The sequence below is a fragment of the Polypterus senegalus genome, chromosome 12, assembly GCF_016835505.1.
Source record: "Polypterus senegalus isolate Bchr_013 chromosome 12, ASM1683550v1, whole genome shotgun sequence".
NCBI lineage: Eukaryota > Metazoa > Chordata > Cladistia > Polypteriformes > Polypteridae > Polypterus > Polypterus senegalus.
Window position 1 is genome coordinate 78,636,109 of NC_053165.1, and position 27,382 is coordinate 78,663,490.

Genomic DNA, 27,382 nt, shown 5'->3' on the forward strand with positions numbered 1-27,382 from the left:
CAAACTGTTAAGAGTTTTACCAATGTGGCTGCCTGTTTGTAGTGCTGGATTAAGTGCATGTCCGGGGCTTGGCGCTCATTACCCAACAAACTGGGGGCCCCCTTGCAGTAGGTCATTTTTTTTTTTGTTTTCTTGCCGTTTCTTACCCTTGAGACAAAGGGCTACACTTGCTTCTCTGTACGTACAGGGCATCGCTTACCTTACATTGTATGAAGGGCACTACATAAGAGATCTGATAGTCTTAAGTGAAAGGGTTATCGCGAATCATGCGCCCAGGTGGCCGGCCCACGGTGCACCACTCCTCTTCGTACTCTTCCCGAAAGTCGACATGACACCTGGCCAGCGTATCCTTGATCCCTCACTCAGAATGTAAATTGGGATGATGCAGATGGATGAAACACAATGTATGTCTCCTTTTAAACAGAAGTGAAATCCTCCGACCGTCCGTCGCCAGTTACCTCTGTGAGTACAGCGTTGTACCGAGGTGATATGTCAGGGTTTGACTCTTAAGTCGCCGGCAGTTTCCCAAGCGCTCGAGTCGACACACGCTCGCTTGCTCGCTTTCCCGCCTTCCCTTCCGCGCGCTCCCGCCTGTCCGCCTACGCACGCGCGTGCGTGCGTGCGTGCGTACACACTACAGCCTTCGCTTCAGAACCACGTGCGCGCGGACTGACAGATTGCAACCCACCTCTGTGGGAGGTGCCATATAAATGCCATTTAATTGCCAGTCAGGAGTTGTAAACGGGGATAGCGAACGGGAGGGATAAGTGCTCTGCAAATTTTTCTGCCGAATAATCATGACAGTTTTGAACGGCAAGGAGCCGGCGCAACAGGGTGTTTCTTCCAATCAAGGGCGACTGGTCCACTGCCTGCTCTTCTGGGTCGTGCTGCTGTCGACCCTACAGATCCTCACGTTGGCGGTCTTCTTCGCTGTCGTGTATCCGCAGGTAAGAGACGAGGGACAAGTTTGCGGTCATTTCACTGTGTAGCCGCGCACTTGAGATGCAAGTAAAGATTTCACAAGTCTGTTGTGGGGTTGTAGAGTTAAATGTGCTTTAAGAAAGAAACCGCGAGTGACGTGTGGATCGGAGGGCATTGAGCTATCGACCGGTGGCCGCTCACTTTAGAAAAGGAGGACCGACGGAAAAAGCGCACGTGCGCAGCCAAGTGTACCTTTTAGGATGCTTGGGCGAACGAGACGGGAAAGTTCAGTTTGGCCAAAACGACGGGAACCTTCGGTGCCGACCCCCGTTTTTAATACTTGCCTAATGTGAACGTCCCAAGTTATCACTTTTTAAGAGCGGATGGGCTACTATTGTAAAGTGTTTTTCTCTCTGCCGAGATTGGGAGGTCGACGCGTATCCCGGGCAGTAGTAACGGAGAGGACCGATTAGCTGCGTTAACTCACCCTTTTTAACTTTACCGTGCAGCACGGTTATATTTATACGATATACGAAGGCTGTGATGAATGGATGTGTTTAATCTCAAAAGCAGCGACTTTTCTAGTAGAAGCCTGGCTTTAATACTACGGAGAACGGAATTTGTGTGCCGGGTATACGTGTGGGCGAATGTATTTGGGTTTGTGTTCGTTTAATAAGCACTGTACATAGGTGTGATTAAGTAGCATATGTGTGTATTTCTATGATTTTTCATGTATGTTTTGATCGTGTACGGGACGTATCTCTGCATATGTGTAAGTATAAATTCCTTAGTTGGGGAAGAAGTCCGGTGCACATTACATCTGTGAAAATAACAGGTCAGTGGGAAGGTTAGAACTCCGAAGCCTCCGTTGCTTAGCCTTTAAAAGGTTAACAATGTAACAATATAATAAATTCATATGTATTTAGACATGTGTAATAACCCCTTCTCAGCCACTGTCGCCACTTCTCCTATATACTTGCTGTACGTTTTGTGTGTTTTTTTTTTTTTTTTTTTTTTATTATTAAAACGGTTTTCAATCAAACAAGACAATCGACCAGATAACATTATTTAGCAAAATTAACCTCAAGTACAGCTTTGAAAGACTCCAAAGTGCGATCTACAAGTTTGTTTATTCCACGCATCTATGGTTGTCTGTAGGAAGAAACCGCTTGTTGGAAATGTACACCAACGGTGTCCTCAATTCTTGTTGATGCACAGCAACAAGTGCCTCGTAATGCACTTCAAAGAAGCACCTCCATTTCCAGCTTTTACTCTTCTGGAAGTGCAGGTTGAGTAGTGCAGAATGATTTGCTCATAACAAAACCTTCAATAGTGTTTTCTATGTACTAATGTTCCAAGACACATTATATATTTTAGCCAGTTCTCTGAATCCAGCATCAAATTTAGTCTGAATAAAACATTCTAATTAATTTCAATTAAGGGTAAAGCCTTTCCAGTGATGGTTGCACTGCTTGGCTTCTGTTATTAAGGGACCACTTGACACACTTTTTGGTGAGCAGGTCCTCCGCTCTAGTTTGTGACCCTTACTGTATAATGCATGTCTGCTCTTAGTGAAGTGACATTTTTCAATATATTTCCTCTTCAAGGTTCCTCCAGTGCCACCATTTCCGTAAGTCTGCTTATCAAGATATTCCATCCATCCATTTTCTAACCCTCTGAATCCGAACATAGGGTCATGGGGGTCTGCTGGAGCCAATCCCAGCCAACACAGGGTGCCAACCCACCGCAGGACACACACAAACACACAAAGCCCACACTAGGGCCAATTTAGAATCGCCAATCCACCTAACCTGCATGTCTTTGGACTGTGGGAGGAAACCCACGCAGACACGGGGAGAACATGCAAACTCCACGCCGGGAGGACCTGCGAAGCGAACCCGGGTCTCCTAACTGCGAGGCAGCAGCGCTACCACCGTGCCGCCCCTTATCAAGATATTCCCTGTGCAAATTCAATGAGGATAGTGACACCATTTAGTAGGTTTACATGTAATACAGCATTTAATCTTATCGAGTTAAAGATCAAACATTAAACTGTTACACCTCCCTCCCTGCCGCATCCACGCTGTTCATCAGAAGTGATGCCCCCTTTCCTCCTACATGCACCATTTACTGGAGCCCCTTCAACCTACTAAGAGCAATCTGCTGAAAAAGTCTTGTGCTTCCTTTGTTTTGGCGGATATGCAGATCGACATTTAAGCAGGATGTGTGCCGTGTCTTGAACAAAATGTGTGGTGTTAAGCGGAGTTTTTTTGATCATAGCAGCTGTGTGCGTATATTGACAGGATCATCGTGCTTCATCTGACCTGGTGGCACTGGAGCGAGTTTTCTTTGCTGCTATTTTAACATTGTTTAGACCTACACATGGGAGCATGAAACAGGTTTCTTTGGTTTTGCATGTTTGACCAGGTCATATTTCAATTCTCTCAAACCATTGTTTTTTTTTTTAACAAGTGCCAAGAGTTCAGCGTTTAACCAGATGTAAGGTGTATTCATGATGTGAACCTTTTCTGTTTGTTACTTGTGTTTTGCAGGCTGTCTGTCTGCTGCCTGCTCATGTATGCATTTCAGTCCGCTCTACAAAGAAACTATGACTTCATTTACACAATTCCTTCTAGAAATGTTTTGTTAGAGCATGCATGAAAATGTTGCATCTTAAGTCTAACAGGAAGTTGACAGTCAGGTGGCTTTTGTTCTGCTTTCTCAGCACTCTGACCATAATAAACAAACAGTAACATCGTTCTGAAGGGCTTGCAGGCAATGATGGTAAATGGCAGTAGGCGGCCGATAAAGATTCTGCTTTAATACCGTGCCATGTTTTATAACAAATTATCTACAGGGTCTTAAGCTTTGAGTGTGTTGCACATCTAATTGGTGCAATCCTCCCTTCTTTTAGACAACTGAAGTAAACCTTTCAACTCACTAGAAATGTTTTTTGGCATATCCTAAATAAGCAGCAGCATTCCTTTAAACAGCATGTGTTCTTTTGAGGAGAAAAGAGTTTGCATCATTAACGGCTTGTTTCTTCATTTTCTAAATATAAGCTGCTCAACAGATGCAAGGCTTGCTTTACTCAAAGTTCAACACTCAATTAATGCTGGTAATTGTTTTAATCTTGTATGTGGGATCACAATGCGGGTTTCTTAACTTCTTGTCTTGATTTTTTTTTTTGCTTTGTTGTTGCCGAAAGCTTTTCCAATACACTGGACATTACATCAGATTTCCTTCTTTGTGTATCTGCTTTTGTCTGAATTGGTGTCCTGTTATAGGATTTATTGATGCCCTTTAACTTTATGAAATACTTCAAGGCTCCTATGCTAATTGAAATAAAGTGCAATGCTCATCTTCCAAGTTAAAATCAAAATTGAAAACTAGAAGTTAAAAGGCACCCAAGTGTTACCATGTTTCATACTTCATATGTCTAGAAACTGTTGTCTCCCGGCGCATCACGCTTTACTGCTCTCCTTTGACCCTCTGCTGAAGGGTGAGGGATGTGGAGCACCATCAGTCATTTGAGTTTGGTAGATTCGGTTTACTCGTCTTATTCTTCAGACGTCCGAAACAAGTCCCTGTCTCAAAACCTAAAGGATTGTGGTTCTCTAATCAAAATACACGTTACTCCATTGTTACTCACACTTTAGAGAGAGCTGAATGGCCGAAGTTCACTTCATCAAGCAGAAATGAAAGCTGCTTTACACTCTTCATTGTCACTGCACACTGTCTTGCTTCCTTTTGTTTGTTTTGCTTACCCTTTTGGAATCGGGAGGTTGGTTTGGTTTATAAAAAGCCACATCATAAAGTGTCTGCCGCTGTAGTCGATATCCCTAATCTGCCTTTCAGTCTTTTTTTTTTTTTTTTTTTTTCATTCCTTGGTTTAAAGGCAAATATAATTGTTAAACAATTGTTAAACAATGCTGTTTATATGTAATTTTCAAACTTTTTGGCTAAAGATTATTTACTTATTATCCAACCCGCTATATCCTAACTACATGGTCACATGGGGGTCTGCTGGAGCCAATCCCAGCCAACACAGGGCGCAAGGTAAGAAACCAAACCCAGGCAGGGCGCCAGCCCACCGCAGGGCACACGCACACACCCACCAAGCACACACTAGAGACAATTTAGAATTGCCAATGCGCCTGACCTCCATGTCTTTGTTTCCTGCGTGGAGTTTGCATGTTCTCCCACAGTCCAAACCCTTAAGGGTCTCTTAACTACGAGGCAGCAGTGCTACCCACTGCGCCCTCCTTATATCCAAGGTGACTTTAAACATTTGAGGTACAATCGGCTACGTGTCTGGTGCCCATTAGAGCACAATCTGAAGTGACCGTGTCCATACTGGAATTTGAGTCCACAGCTGGAGTTTCAAGTCCGAACGCCATACTACCCAGATCACATTGTAGTTTTTATAGTATTTATAAATGTTTTCTCAAACCCATTTAATTCTGATTAGGGTCATGGATTCAGTTTTGCATGGATAAATTCTGACCATACGAGGCAGCCAGCCCATCAGTGGGCGCGTGCACACACACACACACACACACACGTACAAAATCTAAACTGGAGCTGCCATTTAACTTTGGGATTGTGAAAAGATAACCAGAGCAGCCTGGCGAAGCCCAAGTGGACATGCAGAGAATGTGCCAACTTCACACACTGAATGACTGACTGAGGGATTTGAACCCTTTCAGCTCTGCACTGCACTGCATTGTATCAGGATGGAAGATTAAATGTGCTGTACTGTTGAATATTCTGCGTTTTTTAAAGCTGTGATGAAAATTTTGTTTAACTCCCTCCTCGCCAGCAGTTTTACATCTCACTGTATAGTTTGCTTATTCTGTCCCTGTAGGATTCTCAAGTGAAGTGTGACATTCAACACATTAGCCGTGATTACTAAAGTGTTGTGGCAGTATGGTCATCGTCTTTCAGCTGCTCCAGTTAGGGGTTGCCCTACCGGATCATCTTGTTCCATGTCTTTGTGGCAGTACTGACAATGCTAATAAAAACAAAGGGCTGATTTGTGAATCTTCTTTACCCATATAAAGACGAGGTATATCATGTTTTACCTAATCAAATGTGTTTTGTTTTATTCTGAAATTGATGCCTGCAACACATTCCAAAAAACTTGAGAGTTGTGGTTTAGAGCGAATAATGAGCTGACGAGTTAAAATAAACTGACGAGAAGCAGTTAATGTCAAACAGGCCAGGTAATCCTACAGTGGTGTATAAGGAGCTGCACTCCTTCAAGAGCAACAGTGGGTTGAGGCGTGCCAATCCAGCCGGTGCATCACCGAATAGTCCAGCACGTTGAGAACATTTTCCCCCAAAGATATTTTAAAGGTTCAAGGTATCCAGTCTAATTTCAGTGAGTTCAGGGCAAGGCTAAAAAAGCACTTCTGAATTTTTTGCATGAACATCAGACATTACTGTCTTAAACTGTCACGTCTGTAATTTAATATAATGACCAGGATTCAGGGCAGCATCTGTAAAACTTAGTCGGGCAGCACCATTTGCCGTTTGCGTTCACAGAAGTTAATTAGGCTTTCCTACACAAAGTAGAAGCCGCATGACAACACAGTCCAGAAGTCCCGCTGACGTCTCTGGGCTCTGCCATCATCGGAGATGGAAAGTAGAAGAGTGGAAATCTTGCTTTGTGGTCTGATGGGTCACCATTACAGATAGTTTTTAGGAAAAACAGTGTTTGGCCTGGAGAACACAGCACAAGATAAGAATCATCCAAGCTGATCCAAAAGCTACCATCTGTCACGGCATAGGTGTGTTCGCTGCCCATGGCATTGTTAACTTGCACATCTGTGAGGGCACCATTAACGCTGAAAGATGTGTACAAATTCTACAGCAATATGTGTCGTCATCCCACCGCCATCTTTTCCAGGGATGTCCCTGCATTTTCCAACAGGACAATGGAAAACCACCATCTGCCCAGATTACAAGTCCAAGCTTGCCTGTGCAGAGAGTGCGGGTACAGGACTGCAGGCAGACCGGTGTGGCACATTGTGAAATACAGCAACAAAGTGTTTTTCAGTATGGTACAGGTTGAATAGGAATTTACAAATCACCCCTTTTTGATTTTATTTTTTTATTTTATTTTTTTTCATGCTGTCCCAACTTTTTTTGGATTATTGGTTGTACAAGAAATAACTTGCCACTTGCCCAGATGTCTTAGCCACGCATCTCCATTTTAAGAGTGTTTTCTTCACTCCCGACTGTGTTGTATAACATGAATTCGGGGACGCACGGTGGGCTGATCTTCCTTCCTTATCCCATTGCTTGGGCCCTGTCTTTTTTAAATTTCCATCCTGCCTGTGAGTTTTCTTCCATTTCCTTTCAACAACAACAACAACATTTATTTATAGAGCACATTTTCATACACACAGTAACTCAAAGTGCTTTACAAAATGAAGAATAGAAAAATCAGACACAATAAGAAAACAATAAGTCAACATTAATTAACATAGAATAAGTAAGGTCTGATGGCCAGGGTGGACAGAAAAACAAAAAAAAACTCCAGAGACTGGAGAAAAAAAATAAAATCTGTAGGGATTCCAGACCACAAGACCGCCCAGTCCCCTTTGGGCATCAAAAGATGAAGAATCTGTTTTTCGGACCTCTGGGGGCGTCTTCAGATCCGTTTTCGTTTTGCCGCATTGCTGTTCTTCTCAAAATAGAAAAAGTTGAAAGTTTTTCATTGTGCACACACAGATATGCAGTATGTATTGACGTGCTCCTCTCGCAGGTGATGAAGATTGCATTCTCCGCTTGCAGTGGTCTGTCGCACTTTCCATTCCAAAGGAGCACACGTCTTTGGGGAGAAGTTAAAAATGTGGACCTTTTTTAAATTGTTGAATTTGTCATCCTACTGCAACTTCCTGAATGCTCTCTTCACCCACTTTAGTAAGACCTCTATAATCCATCCATCCATTATCCAGCCCGCTATATCCTAACACAGGGTCACGGGGGGTCTGCTGGAGCCAATTCTTGCCAATACAGGGCGCAAGGCAGGAAACAAACCTGCCCACCGCAGATCTATAATCATTTAATAAATAGTGGTATTTGTGGAGATTCTTTTTATGGTACCTTTACATCTCACCACCATATTAATATGGTGGACACTGTTGGAATGTTGAGGAACCGTTCATTAAAGCAGTAGAACTTCTGGGCATACAAGTTCTCCCTTCATAAACCAGAGTTGCTCCTGTGAATTTACACCGCCTTTATTTCAGCACGACCAGCAGTGTCGATGTGTAACATGTAAGGGCATGTGCAAACTTCAGGGTCCACAGTTCTAGTAAGTGCTTCCATATTTTGGTCAAAGTGCATACCTCTGCAGTTTTATCATCCGAGCTACACTCGCTAGCTAATTTGTTTAGATGTTGGAGAGCTGTACTTGCGCCAAGGCTTCTTATGACTCAATTACTTGATGTCTTTGTAAGCACCAGGAGCGATGTGTGTGTCGGGAAACTTCCATCCCCTTAACATTTTGTGGTTCCAGACTTTCTTCTAATTGAAGAAACAGCTGGAAAACGGTCTTTTCAACTTTTCAACTGCAGTCGCAATCCACTGCATTCATGGTGATGTGGCTTTTTTTTTTTTTTTGTCCTGAATCTGAAGCTTATTTTTACATTTTTTTTCTTTTTTTTTTTTTTTTTCAGGCATTTTATTTTTTCAAACCTTTGCTCCTGTTGATTTTAAAATCTTGTTTTTTCTTGTGTGGGTTTTTTTTTTTTTCTATCTCACCTGAGTGGAAAAATGTTGATTGGGGTGTTTGCAAAACAAAAAGGAGTGAAAGTTTTATGATTAGGTACACTTCTGAAATGAAAACTGATTGTGGTTGTAAGTGACACTTTATGTGGCAAGGACTGAAAAGTTTACTCTGGCTTTCCTGCTGAGGTCTCATTTGGTTTCACTCCAGAGAATGGAAGTGAAACTAAAAAAAAAAAAAATGTGAATCATCAAGTCATTTGAAGAGAAACCTTATAGTTAAATGAAGAGAGAGAGCATAAAAGCCAAACGTATTGTGTGTGCCTAATAATTATATTGTAAAATGTTAAAATGCAAGTCCTCTTTCCTTAGAGACAGAATGCATTTTGTTTTAATCAGTTCACAATTACTATGGTTTAGCATGAATTATTTATTGTAATCGTTTGTTTTTTTTTTTTTTTTTTGTTTTTTTTGTTCTTAGATATCTGTGAAATCTGACTTGCCAAGTGGATTTTTTACTGAAGGGAGGAAAGGTAGGTTTTCAAATGCAGTGGTTGTTCCATGAGCTTGTTTTAACACCTTTATGAAATATCCTAAAAGGCAATAGAAAGCAGGGCTGTGAAGTCCGATTCGGAGACAATTTTGGGTACCTGGAGTTGGGGTCGGCAAAAATGTTCCGACTCCTCCTACTAAATTTAAATTGTAATTGGGGGATACAGCAAGTTCAAATGGCCCATTTCACAAAGAAATAGTCATAATGAAGTACTTGTCTGATGTAAGAATAAAGCCCAGTGCATAGCTGTTACTACTAGTGTGCTGTTCAGCTGAGCTATTATACAACCTGACATTCATACATTGTAATCTGGATTATGGTACATATTAAACACATTAGATCTAAAATAAAATTAACAAGTTCATGTTAGTGTAAACAAGTGTAATGATGGAGTTGGAGGTGTGTGCTATGGCCTGATGTGTGTTCAGGGGTTCTTGCCTTTTGTTCAAACTGGCTAATACAGTGGAGAGTCGGCTTCCTAGCCAGTAGTTCTGTGGTTAAAGGACATGGATGTTGCCTTCCTTCAATCAACTGGGAAAAATACTGTACATTAGTATATTAAATACAGAGGAGTCTGAGTTGAAGGATTTATCTATCGACTCCACAGCCCTGGAAAAAAGCCATTTAAAACTTTGCACCAAAGCTAAGATAAAACCAACAGGCTTTCTTGAATTTTAATAGTTTATAAAAAAAGCCAGACTTCATAGTCGACAGGTTATTGTTCCATACATATTCTCAGACCTACTTAATGTACAGTAGTTTGTCGTAATGGCTGGGGCCTATTCCCAACATTCAGGCATTGGGTGAGAACCAGCCCTGAATGGTGGAGCAGCAGGGCACAGACACACCAGCACACAACCAATATGGGGTCGCTGCTTGATCTAAGCTGACCATGTTTGGGATTTGCAAAGAATATCTTAGTATCCTGTGGAAAGCCCACAGACACACAGAATGTGCAGTCCCCATGTGGGGTGGAAGATGACATCATGCCACCCATATAGCTATCTAATCCTGCCAACTACGCTATCTCTCTCTATCCCTGCCAACTATAGTAAAATTAATCTGTTTTATATATCCATCCGTCCGTCCCTACCAACTCTCTCTCTCTCTCTCTCTCCCCCCTCTCTCCCTCTCTCTCTCTCTCTCTCTCTCTCCCCCTCTCTCCCCCCTGATCTGGAAAATGGATATCGTTAGGCTCTGCATAAAAGTGGAAATCCCAGATTCCAAGAATACATAGATTGGGGTTATCTTTTACTAAATCAGCTATTCTGGAAAACCTTTCTAATACAGAAAAGATCTGGGTGGCCTGGCCAACAAAATAATAAAAATATACTCTAAATACTGTATGTTATGGAGGCTTTACTAGGTTTTATAACTAATCTGCCTAGCTGCAGATAGCTACTGTATTTGGAATGTTTATCTGGTAAATTATTCTATATGGGAATATGAGGGCTTTTTAAAAAGAGACGACAAAGTTCTCCTTGTGAAGCAGAGTTGGTGGTCTTGAAATGTTGATAGTGATTTATAGAGTTGTTGAAACATCAGCAGATTAATCAATGAGGACCACAAAAAAATAGGAGTCTTCTCTTGCAAACTACTAATAGGATTGTAAAGAAGCCAGTAAAGGTGTAATGTGGATTATCCTATATTGAAATTAGTAGGTAAACGCATTTATTTGTATTTTTTATATATAGATTAAAAAAAAAATTGGCTACATCCTTTTGCCTTTTGATTTTTGTCTCAACACTCATACTTGTGATCATCTGGCCTTTGTTGCAGTAACGGACAGGCCGAAAAAGGATTATGGCTTGCTGATGCATACTCTTCTTTAAAGGGTTAGTGCTACCTGTACACTCATTACCATATACTTTGTACAACTTTAACCCTCTGTAAAGGTTTAATTATTGTGCATTTTCTGCACATAATTTATGACCTCGGCTGTTCCAAAGCTTTCACAATTTGACAGTCTTGCTTCATGCAATCTTTCCTGTCTGCGACCTGTTAAAGTAGGCATCTGCTACATACTGTGATGGATGCATTAACTGTTGAATGCTAAAATAATTTTGGAAATCCTGGACCAACCAGGTGTTTACAGTTCTTAAATTTTGATTATTAAAAAAGGCAAACAAGGAAAATTTAAAAATGATCAGCTACCTAAAGCAGTGTTTGTGTAGAAGGGAAGTGAAACTGCAAGTGTGGAACTTGGATGCCCTCCTGCCTTTCTTCCAGAGAAGCTGAAACTCTTAAAAATGATGAGCCACATTCATTGCTGTTAATGTTGTTTTTTTCCCTTGAAAAGCCCAACTGAATTCCATCCACTGTATTAGGAAGGAATTGTGTTAGGGTTTTTCAAGATACCTACCCTTTTTGCTGGCTGGCTAAACAAAGTTGAATGTGTCCATTGAATACTTTGGCCTCCTTGTACCCCTGTAACTGGATAAGTAGGCTCGATTACTAAAAGATGGGTCGTCTGCATTAGAAAGAATCCGTTTACTAATTACGGAAAACATGACAAGTCAATATCATATAAAAGTGTCAAATACTGAGGAGGTGTTCATGTCATTGTGCTCTCTTGCCTTAAAACAAAAGTCTGCTCAGGCACCAAAATGAAATATGATATACACAAATGTGTGTGTATTAAAGAAAATAGCAAAAAAAAAAAAAAAGTTTTTGCTGTCATCATTTAGTGTTGCCTCATTGTTTGTGTGCAACCATGAAAATAGAGTAAAATATGGAAAAGTGCCCTTCTGCCCCCGTACATTTAAGATGTCGATAGAAATGAATATGAAACTTGACATTAGTAAAGGCCGTTCTTTTGGATATGTTTTATGGATATCTGAATACAAGGTGATATACTGTATGCATAATTAAAAGATGAAAAATCAATGCTGCAGGATTCTAAACGGTCATTTTAGTGCAAATATGAGCAGGCTGGACTTGCAGGAGGTGAAAGGTAATTCTTGTAAAAACAGTTGTAAAGACATATATATTTTAATGATGTGGCCTTTTCGGGTTACATTTGTACCTGCCATTCACCACCACATGTTGCATATTGTGGTCTCCTTACTTAAGCCTTGAATTTTAGTGCAGGATTGCAGGAATCATACCATTTATTAAATTAAAGCATATGGGACTGTTTAAGTAAAGAATCCTGTTAATCCATCAAGGAGATAAAAACGACTCATTGTTGGCACTTTTGTTCCATGGTGGAATTAATTAAAATATAAATGCCTGATTCCTGTGTGCCTTGTGTACTGATAGAGCAAGTGGTACAGGATTTTCTTTGAAGGAAAACTGGTAGAAGAGGTATTGTCAGAGTTGGCAAAGGGTCAAAGCCATAAACTCGACCACACAATGCCGCAGGCAAGAGTCAGAACCAAAAAGAAACTAAGCAAAGTGTCGCCACAAAAAAAAGCATCAAAGATTTTTTTTTTTTGGAAACTGTAAACTTGAATAGGGAAATTATCTCATGGGTGATATTTTAAACCAGTCGTGTCATTAATGTATGTCACAATCTCTAAGGGCACTCGGCCAAACAAGGGGCAGGTCCAAAAATGGGAAGACAAAATACAGTAGCTACAAACCTAAATCAATGTAGTGAAAATGGTAGAAAATAATTCATAACAAAAGTAAATATTAAACTAATAGATTCAGAATCTAGGGCTAGAGAAATTCAACAAATGAGTGTTCAACCAATGAATGTAGAAAAAATCCACAGCACTCTGAGTGTGAGATGATGTGTCCAACAAGTGATGAGCTACTATTGTTGTGACTTGAAGTGCAGTGATTAGAAATAAACTTGAAATTAATGTTGATTTAATACGGCACCAAGTACAGTCCTAATAAAGCAACAGAGACTTTGCATCTCTCCTGTAATGGACTTGTCTGAAGTTGGCCACCCAGCAGTCCATGCCTTCTTTTAACCAACTTCTCCAATATGTTGAGCATCAGACAGGAGTCCGCCTTGGATGGGGTCCCACACTCGCTCCTACTGGTCTTATTTACCTGACTTGCATGTCCTGGGGCCCAAGTTCATTCATCGACATGCAAGTGTCGGACAACTCTTACTCGATTTCTCATTTCTGTGAAGCAGGTATGTCGTCAGCTCTGTCCTTTTTCCTGTTTACAACATAAGCTGGCAATGATGAGAAGAGCACCAGGCTAGAAGCAGGTCCATTTATACAGAGCTACATTGTGTCTCTCTGAAGAGGCCTATGTTTTAATGTCTCAAAGTGTGTACAACTGTTTTTCCATGAACTTCACCCAGAAAAAACTAAATTGTTGAGTTTATACAATAATTTTATTTCCTCATCATAACTCCTAACCCTGATTGATAATAAAACCTAAGTTGGTGCTACAGACATTTGCACAAAAATTAATGGCTATCTGTGTAAACCCTTTAAACTAGAAAAGCTTACCAATCTACACACGGGACCAATACATCCAGCTTGCATTCTTTGTGTTGGTCACTGATGCCTTGACAGTTGCTGCCAACATGTCTCTTTCAAACTAAAGGTGTGAGTTGTACCCTTTTGTGCTCCATGACCTGCTGAGTGTCATCTCTGTCCTGGAGGATGATGTGAAACTCCCTTTTAAATGTTAAAACTCCTCAAGCTGCAGGTACATCTGGGGTCCCTAAAACCACACAGCACAGCTTTCTGCGCTGTTGATATAAAGAACACCAAAATTGGTATTTCAGCGCTTAAGAGTGGCGGGCCAGCTGTGATGTCTGTTTAGTCTCACTACAGTTTACTTCGCGCTGTAAGAAGTCCTTGTTGTACAGAGTGTTCGGTCTGTTGTGGCGCCCGGGAGCGTACAGCCACCCTAACCCCCAACACAGACCGGCAAAGAGACATGTTTTGCCCCCAGCACACCGTTTATTTACATTTTCACAGACGCTTGTAACTTTGATTAGCCGGAAATCAAAAGGCGTGTTTTTGATTTTTCTCTGCATTTGTATCGCAGCTTTTTTTTTTTTTTTTTGAGCCTTTTGAATTTCACTGCTTTCATAATCTCTAACCTACTGTGCATGTGTATCGCGCCAACGTTTTTATGAAGTTCTACTTTGTCTTTTACTGTTTGTCTTTTAATTCTGAGCCCGATTTGAATGCGTTTCGCCCAAACACCATTCCACTTGTTCCAGGCTGATTATTACTTTCCTTATTGTCTGCATTTACACCTTGATTATTCATTTTCCAACGCTTTTGGGTCACTCTTTTTCCGCACTGCTCTTTCTTCTTCGTTTAGTTGTCAACATTTCATTTATAACGTTTTGTCCTTACACTTTATATGCGCTGAGGGTCCTGGATCTGTGTGTGGTCAAAGCATTTACACGAGCGATGGTTTTTCTCTTTGTGGTCTTATTTGATATTGCTTGTAAGTAGGGCGTGTCTTAGGGTCTCATGTTCTATGTCCCCGCGAGACATTTCTGGGTCAATCTCTTGGCACAAAGTTTCATGTTTACGGTCTCCGTGAGATGCTTGGTGGCCATTCTCTTTCATCTCGCAGGTCTTTTAAGTGTCTTCTGTGATTGTAATGTGAAGATCGTGTATCGTCTCCTAGTCCTTCAATCTCACAGGATTTTTTTAATAATCGAGAGAAATGCAAGGTTGAGAACATACTTTCACTTCTGCAAGTATTTCATGAATATTTGAATTTGTTTTGGATTCAGTTTGGTAGACTTCATTATTCCAGAGGTAAATTTTGTCTTTGTTTTTGGGTGTCAGGGTAGTGCAGTGGTTAGCACTGTTGCATTATGGCTTCTGGTTTTGCACAGTGCCAATGGTCCATATCCTTAGGAAGTTTTGTAAATTCTCCATGTGCAGACTCTAAATTAGCCTAGTGTGTGTGCGGTCCTACCCCACCTTGGTCTGGCGTCCCTTTTAGGGTTGTTTCCTGCCTTGAGGCGCACACTCTCAGGATAGGCTCCTGCCAGCCCTGCCATGACTCTGAATTGTATTAAGTGAGTGGGAAAATGTCATGTAAGCAGTGCCACTGTGCCAACTGACTGTTCAGTAGATAACCTGTGCAGCTGGGTTTCCCCTGTTCTGATCCTGCACCCTTCACGAATGCCTAATTCACCTTAATGGTGGTGCGGGCCCTGCATGTAAGTTATGTCACTTTCACCATTTCATCGTAGTGCTGTTCATAGGACTGTGACACTAAAACTAATTCTGCATGAAATATAGATGCTTGGGGACAATGACAAACTGTGTAGAATTTCTGATTATTTTTAACTGATTAGTTTTGCATGTTGGAAGCTTGCTGAAGTAAATAACACTTAATTGGTTATTTGTGATGACATGCATTGTAAAAATGCTTTTCTCTTTTTTTTTTTTTTTTTTTTTTTTTTTTTTTTAGGGAGGTTAAAGAAAAGATTTCATGGAAGCAGAAACCTGGGATGTTATCAAACGTGAACCTAATAAATGACAGCTTACAGATTCCAAAGGATGGCCTTTATTACCTGTACACAAAAATCAGCTTGGTGAAGAATACAACTGGAAACGAGAGCAATACTTCCAGACACTTTATAAAAGTGAAACGGATGGATGGAAGTGATGAAACGGATGAATCTCTTCTTCTAACGGTTGACATCATAGATGGTGGTCCACACCAAGCTTCTACCTCGGGGTATATCGGCGGCCAGTTTCTACTTAATGCTGGAGACTTAGTTTATGTTAATTGTTATCCACCCGCTAAAATAGACTCAAACGATTCTGAGACATATTTTGGCATTTATATGCTGAAGGAAGTGTAATGTTTTTTTGGATTTTTATTCTCTCTCTGTCTCTCTCTCTGTCTGTCTGTGTCCTGAAGCCCTCCCCACATCTCGCTCCAACACCAGGATTTACTTGTGCTGTATGCTGGAGGACATGGACAGAATCTGGTGTTGTCATGCCAATGTCTGTTTGATGCTGGAGTACAATCACTCTGTCTTTGAAGACAATGCAGTCTGCGTCTTGGCTTACTAATCAACATGACACAAGCTGAGGCTTAGCATTTGCTATTCAGGCTCTCTTGATGCGGACTTGCTGTACAATCTGAACTCCCAAAGATCTTTAAAAACCTACAAAACTAACATACTGATGTTCGTGACATCAACCTTTAAAGTATTTGTTAGGCAGAGAGTTTCCTGTCGGAGCTTTTCATGTGACTTTGTTTAAATGGCTTTCTTTTTATAATGAATATTTATGTGATCCATGTTTCTAAAAATTGGTAATTATCAGTCCTATCATGCTCTGAGGTGGTTACATTGTCCTATCACCTAATGACAAATTGTAAGCTTTATATTTATGCATCTTCCAGTTTAGCAGCCTTTCTGTGCTATTCATATATTTATTGAATATTATCTTAATGTGTAGAATTGTTCTATATGAGATTTACATCTGCTTGTGGACTGATGACATTGAATAGGTGAGTGAAGAGCCACAGCCCTTCCCAGCAGGGTACAAATGTGGCACTGGGCACCAGTGTGTCCTCTACTCTCGGAGGTAAAGCTGCCAATTCTGATTCTAGAGGTGATTGGTTTTTATTTTATTACCATGCTTTTTTTAACTTCACCTGTTTGTCGTCTGGTACAAATCTTGTAATCAATATTTAACCTACTTCCTGTTGTCCAAATGACTTGAAATTTTGCACACTTACTTACTTCTGATGGCAATACATGAATCAATAATCATTCTCACTAATTGATCAATTCATGGTAATTAAGAAATGAAATTTTCATATGAAGAATAGTTAGATTTCACCAATAGATGGCACTAGTAATGAATAGAAATATTGAAGTGTTAAAATATTGATTACTAAATAATACTAAACCCAAGACTAAAAAGTTGAAAATAATACATAAATAAATATATATTTATTATATATATGGTTTTTAAAAAGTATTTATATAAAGTTGAAAAGTGTACTAAAAAGTAAGTCTCATACATCACTCGTGAAATAAAAGCGTGGGCACTTTTCATCAATCAACATTCAAAAAACACTTCTTAATCTTAGCAAAAGCACTCGTACTTTTGTTTTTTTACAATTGATGTATGACAGACTTAACTTTAACTTAATATAAGCATGTTTTTTAAAATGTATGTGTGTATGTATATAAAATAAAATCTAACACGCCTTGAAGAATGTGGTGCTCAAACCACAGAGTTTCAAGTGCCTACTAAGAATTTCATTACCGTTTGGCTGCTGAGTAAGATGAAAAAGATGAGGGTTATGAATCTTAAAGTGTGTTGATTTAACATTTGAAATTGAAGTCATTTCAATTAGTAATAGTAATCGACTGCTAATTAAAAGTAGCTGGAACAAAAACCAGTGGCCTCCATGGCCCTCCAGAATCCATTTTCACAACAGTGGTTTACAGTAATATGATTTATTTCATTTTTGTATTTCATTTTGTGGATTTTCTTAAAACATAACAACAATGGAGGGTTAGGGTTAGGCTCCTTGAATGAGCTGGGATCGTCAAGTTTGGAGTCTTCTAACTGCATGCCGGGGCTGAGGTGGTGTGTATGGGTGGTCTGTCGTAAGAGATGAGCGAGTTGAAATGTCAAAGTTTATTCTGGTTGTGTGTTCTTTATCCTCTTTTTTGATTTAGTTTGAGTTTGACATCCGACTATAACAATATAAGCAATAACGAATGTATCGACAATGGCAGAAATTGACTTTTTTTTTTTTTTTGAGCCATGTGTCCAATTACAAGTTTTTCAAAATGGAATGTTTTATTTTTAGTGCCCTCTTTTGTAATCTTGTACTTATGATATAGCGTAATTTATTTGACTTAAAAGTTAGATATGGGAGGGAAAAAATGAATTGTCATACCAACTGAAGAAGTGTTCTTGTGGTTTTTGGTGTAATTTTCACTTTATTACTGGCAGGCTCTTAGGGTTTTTTTTTTTTTTCCTAGCTCTGGATGCCACTGCAGCATGACACTGATGTGGAGTGCTGGCGATGCCATTCTGTGTCACAGGAACTGCTGCATTAACTTGAATCAGCTTGTCCTTGCAGTGACATGAGCACATGGATGCTTGCCTCCCAGATAAGTAGGACGTTGACTGGATGTCTTTAAAGCGAGCTGGTGCCCTTCTGGTGTGTGGTATAACATTGATTTTGTTAATTTAGTGTCATTTCGAAGTACACATTTAAAAAAAAAAAAAATCTTGTCTTCCAAAGCAGGATTTACAGTTTGTTGCACTTCATAATTCATTTCACTTTTAGTACTTGTCTGCTTTTCTTGCTTCTTAAAAGCTGTTGTGGGCTTCCTTCCCTTTTGTCCTTAATCCTGCTGGGCAGGAACAAACCAGATTACGTAACCCTGTGGCACACGGCAGGCTGAGCGTCAGTTTGTACTTCAGTTTTTATGATGCCACGCACCAGTAGCTTATACACCATTAAACCTTAAAATGACATTTGCATGGCCGTCAGCGAGATCTTCGCCGTGAGCTGCTGTAGGAGGGCAGATGCTGTCAGCCCCACGTACCGTCTGAAGGAGTGAGCTGTTGGCCACGATTTGCAGTCGTATTTATTTTATGTCTTTTTGTGTAAAGTTGTTGTTTTAACATATTTTGCAAAGGTGCAATTTCATGGTGGCTGGACCAAAAATTTGTATACCTTTTTGCCTTCATATAAATTGTATAAATTTTGTAATATATTTCAATGTATTTATTTGTATATGTATTTGCACATTCATAATCTGTTTTTGCTGGGCTTTTAAAACTTAAAACGAGCCTTATTTGATATTTTATCCTATAATGTGCAACATTTACCCCACTTCTAAAGTATTTCTTTGTGTTTTTGATTTCTGTTGTATAATTTTAAATTCATGAACTATTTTTATTAGTTTTCCTCTGTTTAGGATTTGTACTTTTTTTTTTTTTTTAAAGAATGTGTGCCTAATTTAGTAAGTGTAACGGCCTATTTATTAAGTAAACCTTTTTAATTTAAGATGGTTTTTCAAGCAGCACTTATTGTAATAAACCTTTAGTTTCAATAACTTAAATGTATTGTAACACTATCTCCAAACCAGCCAGGCGCAGGACTGTAAAGCACAAGACTGCCAGTTCAGTCTTCACCAGTGGCTTTGACTGTGCCCAGTTAGAGAGAAATCGCAAATGGAATAAGCTGTGGTCCTCCATACCACGGATTTGGATGAAGCAGCTCATCAGTTACCTTTGAGATTTGTATCATCGGTCAAGGGTATGACAGGAGTCGGGGAATGGGGTGCCAACTGGGACCCAGATCGTCTGGATGACTTTGATTTATGTGGGGACCATTCCAGTTCGGCGTGGAGGCGATTCTTCATGTCGTCCGTTTGCACACTTCTCGGTGGTCTGGGATTTTTCGGGTGATTTTTCTATGTAATAAACTTAAGTTATAGCGTAATGAAAATTGCATAATTAGATCTGGACCCCCCTATACAGTCCTTTGTTAGTCCCTGTGGGCAAATTGCCTTTTTGCATGACTTTGACGTCCTTAGTGCAGTTTGCAGTTGTGAGGTTTTATTGTCTTTGAAGTTTCCCCAGCATTAAGATTTGAAACATTTTTAATGTGCACTCAACTTATTGTGTAATAAAAGGTCTGACGGGCGAACTTTAGAACAGCAAAAGTGCTTTTTTTTTTTTTTGTACAATCTAAACCTTCATTTTGAGACTCTTGTAATTTTCAAAAGCTAACCAATAAGCTGAATTTGTTTAAAGAGTTTGAGTCACTTTTTACAGCCACTGTGGCCGAGTGAGCTCCAAGACGTCCACATGATAAATGTTGGGGCGTCAACCTGGTCATCTCCTTTTAATCGACAATGAGCCGAGTGTAAAACGAGTGCTGCATGGTGCGGGCCAGAAATCCAAAGAGCTGGAAATAGAGAGCCGAGGAGGGCATAGTGGGCCGTTCCTTTGGAAAGTCGCGACCTAGGGGGGCTCCGTCCCACAGTATGCTGTGATCAGAGTGACCCTCTGATTTTATAGGCAGGAAAACCAGAAGGAGCAGAGCCTGCTGCCCTTACTGGGTGACTTTGTGGTGGGAATGCAAGAGGACATGATTAGCGCCAGCACCCCCTCTCATCCTGGAGTGGTACTGCATGTCTCGGATGCGCCCAGAGGGTGATCCACTGATGTATCGGTGGTCTCATGCGTGTACTATTTATGTTTATTCCTGGCTGTGTATAATATGTGCACAGTATAATCAGAGGTTTTTCTGTATAGTGTATAGCTCTTCATAATAAAGGATACTTATTGCTTAATAGTTTTGAGCAGTTAATCTGTATGAGGTCAGTAATGCCATTCCATTGTCTGCTTTTTATCCGTTTTTTGGTTTTTTTTTTTTTTTTTATTTTTGTGTATCCTCTATTTAATGAACTTTTCTTACTGAATAAAGCACACTATTAAGGCTCTCTTGTTGTGTCACTTGTGTGATTTTTCTTATTTTTCAGACTTCTGGTTTTCTTTTTCCTCACAGCAGTGAACTTCTTTAACCTGATGATATGTGAATTTAATGGCCAGGTTCTCTGCCCCTGTTTTTGTCACATGCTGTCAACTTCCATTGCATTTTAAAAGGTGCCTGTTGGTTGGTAACATTCAATGGCCTCCTTATTCAGGGTGACTTGTTTAGCACAGGGTGCTCAAAGGTTGGAGTGTGTCCTCCATTTCCTTGCGCCAGTCTTTAGAAATGTTCTTTTCATCCGCAGATCGCCCATTTAAACCTGTCAAGTGCCCCTTGTGTGACCACTGCTCACTTTCCCACTCTTAAGGTCCAGTTTTGTTGCCACGTCGGGCTTCTTAGGAGAGGCCATCAAAAGTCAGCCGCGTCCAGATGGCGCACGTCGTGATGTAGTCTTCCTCGTCCTGGCGGTTGGCCTTTTAATGACTGGCACCCATACAGGTGTGATGTGCCGCAAGTGAAAGACTTGACCTTCTGTTGGCAAAACTGAGGTGAGAGGGCTGAGCGGCACTCGCGATGAAGGAACTCAAACTGCTTTCAATGACCTCGTAAGAAGCCAGCCTAATTTGATTTACTTTTTTTTTTGCAAAGCCTCATTTGTCAAACGTGTTGCTCTTACGCACATCCTAAGCCATGTTGTGTTGTGGGGAAAATCCCAGGCAGCGCTCAGTGCGGCAAACAAGAGAGGAAAGTTTTTTTGTTTTTTTATATATATATATATATATTTTTGCATGAAACTGCCCACGGTTGTTTTCGCCCAACAAAGAGGATCCTCTGTGGTTGACTTGTCGGTACACGTATGGGACGAGGAGCCCACAGTGTTAAAGTGCAACTCGACGGCCCCTCCGCCCCAAACCCGACTTGTAGGAGAGTGCTGGTGGTGTGCCAGGGTCTGAGCCCAGTTGGTCTGCAGAAGGAGAGCGAGGCCCAGTGGACGTACAATTCAGGCTGTCCGATTCTCTATGGCACTGATAGAAATTTTAAAACGGGATTATTAGATTAGGTAAACTTTAATAATCCGATTGGGATATTCATTAGATTTATTGAAACTGCTACTGCCAGCGAATGGCATGTGTTTAATCCATTCATCATTTTGCAACCCTTTGTGTGAACACAGCTTCTCTTGGTCATTATGAAGGAAGGGGCAGGACAAAACCAAATGCTTGGGGTGCCAACCAGGCAACAATTAATGGGGAATGATGAAGGGCAATGGAAATATCCACGCCTTTTACAGAATACAGGCCTCCTCTCTGGGACAGCAAACTTACCGATTCTGGATTAGGTTGGCATCGGCTTGAGGCACCACCTTCAGGAAGAGGCAGGGCTTCCTTTGCTTCAGTGCCCTCAAGGGGCAGGAGAGACGAGGCTGTTAGTGTCAGCGCCCCATCTTGTTTAGGGGTGGTACTGCTTACTGGAAGGTGACCCTTTGGCCTGGGTGTGTGACATGTGGTGTTGAGTGCAGACTGATTGCCAACCTGGAGATGTTGGCTTCGATTCACGGTTGGGATGTCACAAGCCCCTCTTTGTGACCACATTACCTGTGGCTTTGACTCTTGTGCCCGGCAGTCGCATCATGAAGCTGTGTGCAGTGACGGGCTCTTCCCCCTGATTTGGCATCAAACCATCCTAAGATGAGAGGACGCGAGACCCGATGGTTCCTCTTGCCCCGTTTCTCAGTAATTTTACTTCTCAGATGGTTGACCCACCACAGTAAGCCCACGGCCACCACTTTTCTAAACTAATGGAGAATTTTTTTTTCCCTGTTGACATGGCTGCGTCTCTGAAGCTTCCCACGAGTTTCCTTTGTCTTTTCTCTCTGTTTTTTCAGGTTCCTAATCTCTAATGTAATAAAATTACTCGTTTCTGGACAACCATCCCACCAAAGCATGGCTAGCCATCTAACGCATTGTCAAAGTATTTATGGGCACGCGGCCAGCAGAGGCTCAGACACACGAGGGTACCAGGGATTGGCATTGGGGTTACATGCAGGGCTGGAGATGCAAGATGATCAAGTTTATTCTGTTACTGGATTGTGGTAGGTGGCATGACATCAACAGCTGAAACTGTCTTCAGAGGACGAAGGTCATAAATGTGTCATCATAATTAAAAAAAAAAAATCAATTTACAGTAAACCAAAATTCACCCTGTCTTTCTCTGGGACGTCTGGCGGACTTCTGTATTTTCCAAAGTCGTACAACTCAGTTTGGTCAGCAACTCTGTGTTAGCCTGGCATGGCCGTGCGCCAGTTAAGAGTGGCACCGCATTCAGCGTCGACTCCTGCCTGGCCTGTAAAGAAATGGCAGCTATAGAAGATAAAGGGGCTGGGTGCCCGTTGTCAACGGCGGAAGCCCAAGCAGCTACCGGTTGTGTCGATGAAGATCTCCACTCCTCTGGTGGGTGTTTGGGGTCCGAGGAGATGCCCTCACTCTGCTCTACTTGTCATTTTTGTGTTTCTGGGCCGGGCGGATGGGGTGAGCCCTTTGACTCAATTGTGTCATCTGCTCCCACAGGCCGGCATTGACTGTAAACCCTGATTTCCATCTTGATGTCATTCATATCGTAATTACCGTCCTGAAGGAAATGACGTTGGTGCCGTGAGCCCTGCGGTTGTCTTGGTGACTTTGGCTTACTCGGTGACAGTAGTGTTATGTTTGTGTTTTTTTCCATTTGTGTCACTTTCATTTTCTGTGTGGCGTGCAGAGAGACGTGTGGGGAAGCTGCAAGGCGCAGATCACCTCGAGATGACAACGTGAAGATCTTGGGGGCTGAAGGCCTGACCGTCCATGAAAGATGATGACGCCATCGCAGCTTTCCCTCCTGTTGCTTTGTTTGTTTGCCCGCTGAATTGGAGGTGACAACGCTGACGTTACAGTCCATCTTATTTCCTTTTTTTTAAATCCACTAACAGTAAATGGGTGCTCAACGCAGCCACATGAGATGCACAAATCGGTCTGTTTCTTCATGGTGGTCCCAAACCCGGATAACTGGGCAGGAAGGGCAGCCCGTGTAAAATTTTGCCATATCAATATGAGGAGAACAATGCAGAGTTCCATACCGGATCGGTCAAGTCCTGGGTTAACAAAGACCACCACTAGTGGCGGAAATTGGGGTCCTGTTGACCGAAGAAGAGAGGGGGGAGGAATTTTGAATGTTGGCAGTATGACTGGTAAGGGGAGAGAGTTAGCAGATACGATGGAGAGAAGGAAGGTTGATGTATTGTGAGACTAAATGGAGGGGAGTAAGGCCAGGTGGGTCAGAGGGGGCTCAAATTGTTCTATCATGGTGTGGATGGGAGGAGGAATGGAGTAGGAGTTATTCTGAAGGGACAGCATGGACAGAGTGAGGATGATGAAGCTGGAAACTGGAGGTGTGATGATGAATGTGGTTGGTGCATATGCCCTGCAAGTTGGGTGTGCGATGGATGAGAGAGAAGATTTGTAGAGTGAGTTGGATTAAGTGGCGAGTGGAGCGGATTTCAATGGAGGTGTTGGTGAAGGGAAAGAGGAGGTGATGGGTAGGTATGGTGTCAAGGAGAGGAATGAAGAAGGTCAGAGGATAGTGGGTTTTGCCAAAAGGATGGACATGACTGTGGTGATTACGTATTTTAAGGAGAGGGAGGAGCATAGGGCGACGTACAAGAGTGGAAGAAGATGCACACCAGCAGGTGATATCCTACGCAGAAGAGTTGATCTGAAGGAGATTGAAGACTGCAAAGAGGTGGCAGGGGAAAGTGTAGTTAGACGGCATAGGATGGTGGTCCGTAGGATGACGGTGGAGATCAAGAAGAGGAGGAGAGTAAGAGCAGAGCCAAGGATCAAATGGTGGAAGTTGACAAAGGAAGGCTGAGATCAGGGAGGAGGCGAGACCGGCACTGGGTGGCAATGAAGAGTCACCAGACAGCAGACATAGTAAGGGTGGCAGCAAGAAGGGGGCATGGTGTGACATCTGGACAGAGGAAGGAGGAAAAGGAAACCTGGTGGTGGAATGAGGAGATACAGGAGAGTATACAGAGGAAGAGGATAGCGAAGAAGAAGTGGGATAGTCAGAGAGACGTAGAAAGTCGACAAGAGTACAAGAAGATAAGACGCACGGTGGGGAAGGCAAAAGAAAAGGTGTATGACGAGTTGGATGAGAGGTTGGACACTAAGGAGGGAGAAAAGGACCGGTGGGCTACAGAGAGGGGCCGAGCTGGGAAAGATGAGCAGCAGGTTAGGGTGATAAAGGATAAAGATGGAAACGTACTCACAAGTGAGGAAGAGTGTGTTGAGCAGATGGACAGAGGACTTTGAGAGGCTGTTGAATGAAGAGAACGAGAGAGAGAAGAGGTTGGATGATGTGGAGATAGTGAATCAGGAAGTGCAACGGATTAGCAAGGAGGAAGTAAGGACAGCGATGAAGAGGATGAAGAATGGAAAGGCCGTTGGTCCAGATGACATACCTGTGGAAGCATGGAGGTGTTTAGGAGAGATGGCAGTGGAGTTTTTAACAGGATTGTTTAATGGAAACTTGGAAAGTGAGAGGATGATGAGGAGTGGAGAAGAAGCGTACTGGTGGGCCGATATTTAAGAATAAGGGGGATGTGCAGGACTGCAGTAACTACAGGGGGAGAAAACTGAAGAGCCACAGCATGAAGTTATGGGAAAGAGTAGTGGAAGGTCAGTTAAGAAGGGAGGTGATGATCAGTGAGCAGCAGGATGGTTTCATGCCAAGAAAGAGCACCACAGATGAGATGTTTGCTCTGAGGATGTTGGAGAAGTAGAGAGAAGACCAGAAGGAGTTGCATTGCGTCTTGGTGGACCTGAGAAAGCAGAGGACGGGGTGACTGAGAGGAGCTGTGGTACTGGATGAGGAGGTCAGGAGTGGCAGAGAAGTACGTGAGAGTGGTAGAAGATCTGTTCAGACCATTGCCTGACCCTCATGATGTCACACCTCCTGCTCTCCTTGCCTCTCACATTAATTTGTGGTGATGCTGTCTCGACACTCCCATTACACAGACCCCAACTACTAGCTGTAGGGTTCGTCCTGGGCAGGCCCAAAACAATAGGGGGCTGGCTTTAAAAATTCAGAAAAGCAACGACGTCCAAGATTTCTCAAAACTGACTCATGAGGGAGAGAAACCACAGTAACTCCTGCTTGGAAAGACAATCTGGACAAAGAATGTTTATAGCAATAAAAAAATACTGTAAGTCAACTCGGGTCATGTTGGGGGGCATGCACTGGTACAGTGAGCAGCTGCACCCACCACACCAGAAAACCACTTGAGCTCCCTGCTGGTAACCCCCCCGAGGCAGACACGTGGTCCGGTCCTACTATCTATCTGCCGCAGCCAGGTGTGAGGTGGGCATCCCCTTGGCCTGGTCCAGCCACTCAGGTCTTAACAATGAGGATCCTGCAAGCCATACCACCCTCGGGTAATTGTGCCACGTGACTGACGCTCCCTCACACTGCAGGTCATGTGCCTCATTTGGGACTCACAGCACAAAGTCAAACCAGTGGGACGCAAGGACCCTGTAAAGAGACACACATGAAGGAGTCCAGTCTTCATCTCAGGTCACTGCATGGTGGCCATGACCCACAAACGTGGAGCACCAGGACTCTAAAGACTCGCACCTTCGTCCTATTGCAGATATCGGGAGTGCCACACACCCCTTTATAAAGTGACTTCATGACCTCCCATGCTCTCCCAAACGTCTACTGACTTCAAATAAAGAGTCACCAGAGTCACATGAATGTCACTGCCGCGGTAAGTAAACCTCTCGATGAGGTCGGCACTCTCTCTGCAGACAGACACACTGCTGATGGCTGTGCCCACTTGAGACGTGAACAGTCTGTCCCCTTCACATCAAGTCGAGTTTTGAAAGTCGTTAAAGGCCTGGCTCTTGGGGACCCTCACTCAGTCTCTCAAGACCCCCGATCAGAGCCTCCATTAACTCGGTGAAGATCACAGCATCGTCACCAAAGTCAAGATCAGTGAATCTCTTTTTACCAACTGATGCCCCTCAACCACTGGACCCTACAGCCCTGCCCAACGCCCAGTCCATGAAAGCACTGAAGAGAGTAGGAGCAGAACACACCGCTGACAGACCCCAAAATCAACTGGGAAAAACTCAGGGGTTCTGCCTCCCTAAGTAAAAAAGTAAGTGAAAAAAAAATATCATAATTGCTCAAAAAGGCAAAAAATGGATTTGGCTAAAGACAATTCAAAGCAAACAAGTCCTTACAAAAAAGCAAAAATGTAAAACCTGAGCAGAATAATAAGAACAAACGTGAACTCCAAATGTAAAGCAATAACTAACTAAATAAATAAAAGAGTCCTAACCAACTACAGCAGGCCGACTCATTAAGCCAGAGGGAGGAGCCAGCATCAGTGACATCATGGTGGCCCCGCCTCCTGGGGCTCCACCCACAAGGTATAGAGAATGGCCACACAGCTAAAGACGTCAAATCATACGCAGAATTTTCATTTTTTTTATTATTTTTTTTATTGTTAGTCCTCGAGGGGTGACTGTCTTATCGCATGACCACTGGGATAAGTAGAAATAACATAAAAACATGAAAAAATAAAAATACAAAGGCTTAAAACCCTTTTGGTCCTGCAAGACCGACGTATGCCAACGAAGTTATGATTAAGCCCAAAAATTCATGAGCAAAAGTCAAAAACCTAAAAGCTTGGATGAGGAACTGAGCACTTGGGTGATCTCTTAACCCACGTGATGTTGCCAGTCCTCAGTGGCA

General features: G+C 42.1%; 1 protein-coding gene across 4 annotated transcripts; it reads left to right on the top strand.

The window, feature by feature from the left end:
* The first annotated feature begins 709 nt into the window (after window positions 1-709).
* LOC120541202 (tumor necrosis factor ligand superfamily member 6-like) lies at window positions 710-19,062 on the top strand. 4 transcript variants are annotated; one of them, XR_005635964.1, is made up of 4 exons: window positions 710-947; window positions 9,140-9,191; window positions 15,571-16,728; window positions 18,120-19,062. XR_005635964.1 is itself a non-coding variant. In XM_039772623.1 (3 exons), exons 1-3 carry the CDS (start codon window positions 798-800, stop codon window positions 15,966-15,968), a joined length of 600 nt encoding a protein of 199 aa, XP_039628557.1. In that variant the 5' UTR covers window positions 710-797; the 3' UTR covers window positions 15,969-16,806. The 4 variants fall into 4 exon arrangements, 1 of the variants encoding a protein (XP_039628557.1); XR_005635965.1 differs by having other exon boundaries at window positions 15,571-16,488; XR_005635966.1 differs by having other exon boundaries at window positions 15,571-16,426.
* Window positions 19,063-27,382: the final 8,320 nt, after the last annotated feature.

Coding starts and splice junctions, on each gene's coding strand:
- LOC120541202 (XM_039772623.1), top strand. CDS start 798: ATGACAGTTTTGAACGGCAAGGAGCCGGCGCAACAGGGTGTTTCTTCC. Junction 948..9,139: donor TCGCTGTCGTGTATCCGCAG/GTAAGAGACGAG, acceptor TTTTGTTCTTAG/ATATCTGTGAAATCTGACTT. Junction 9,193..15,571: donor TTTACTGAAGGGAGGAAAGG/TAGGTTTTCAAA, acceptor TTTTTTTTTTAG/GGAGGTTAAAGAAAAGATTT.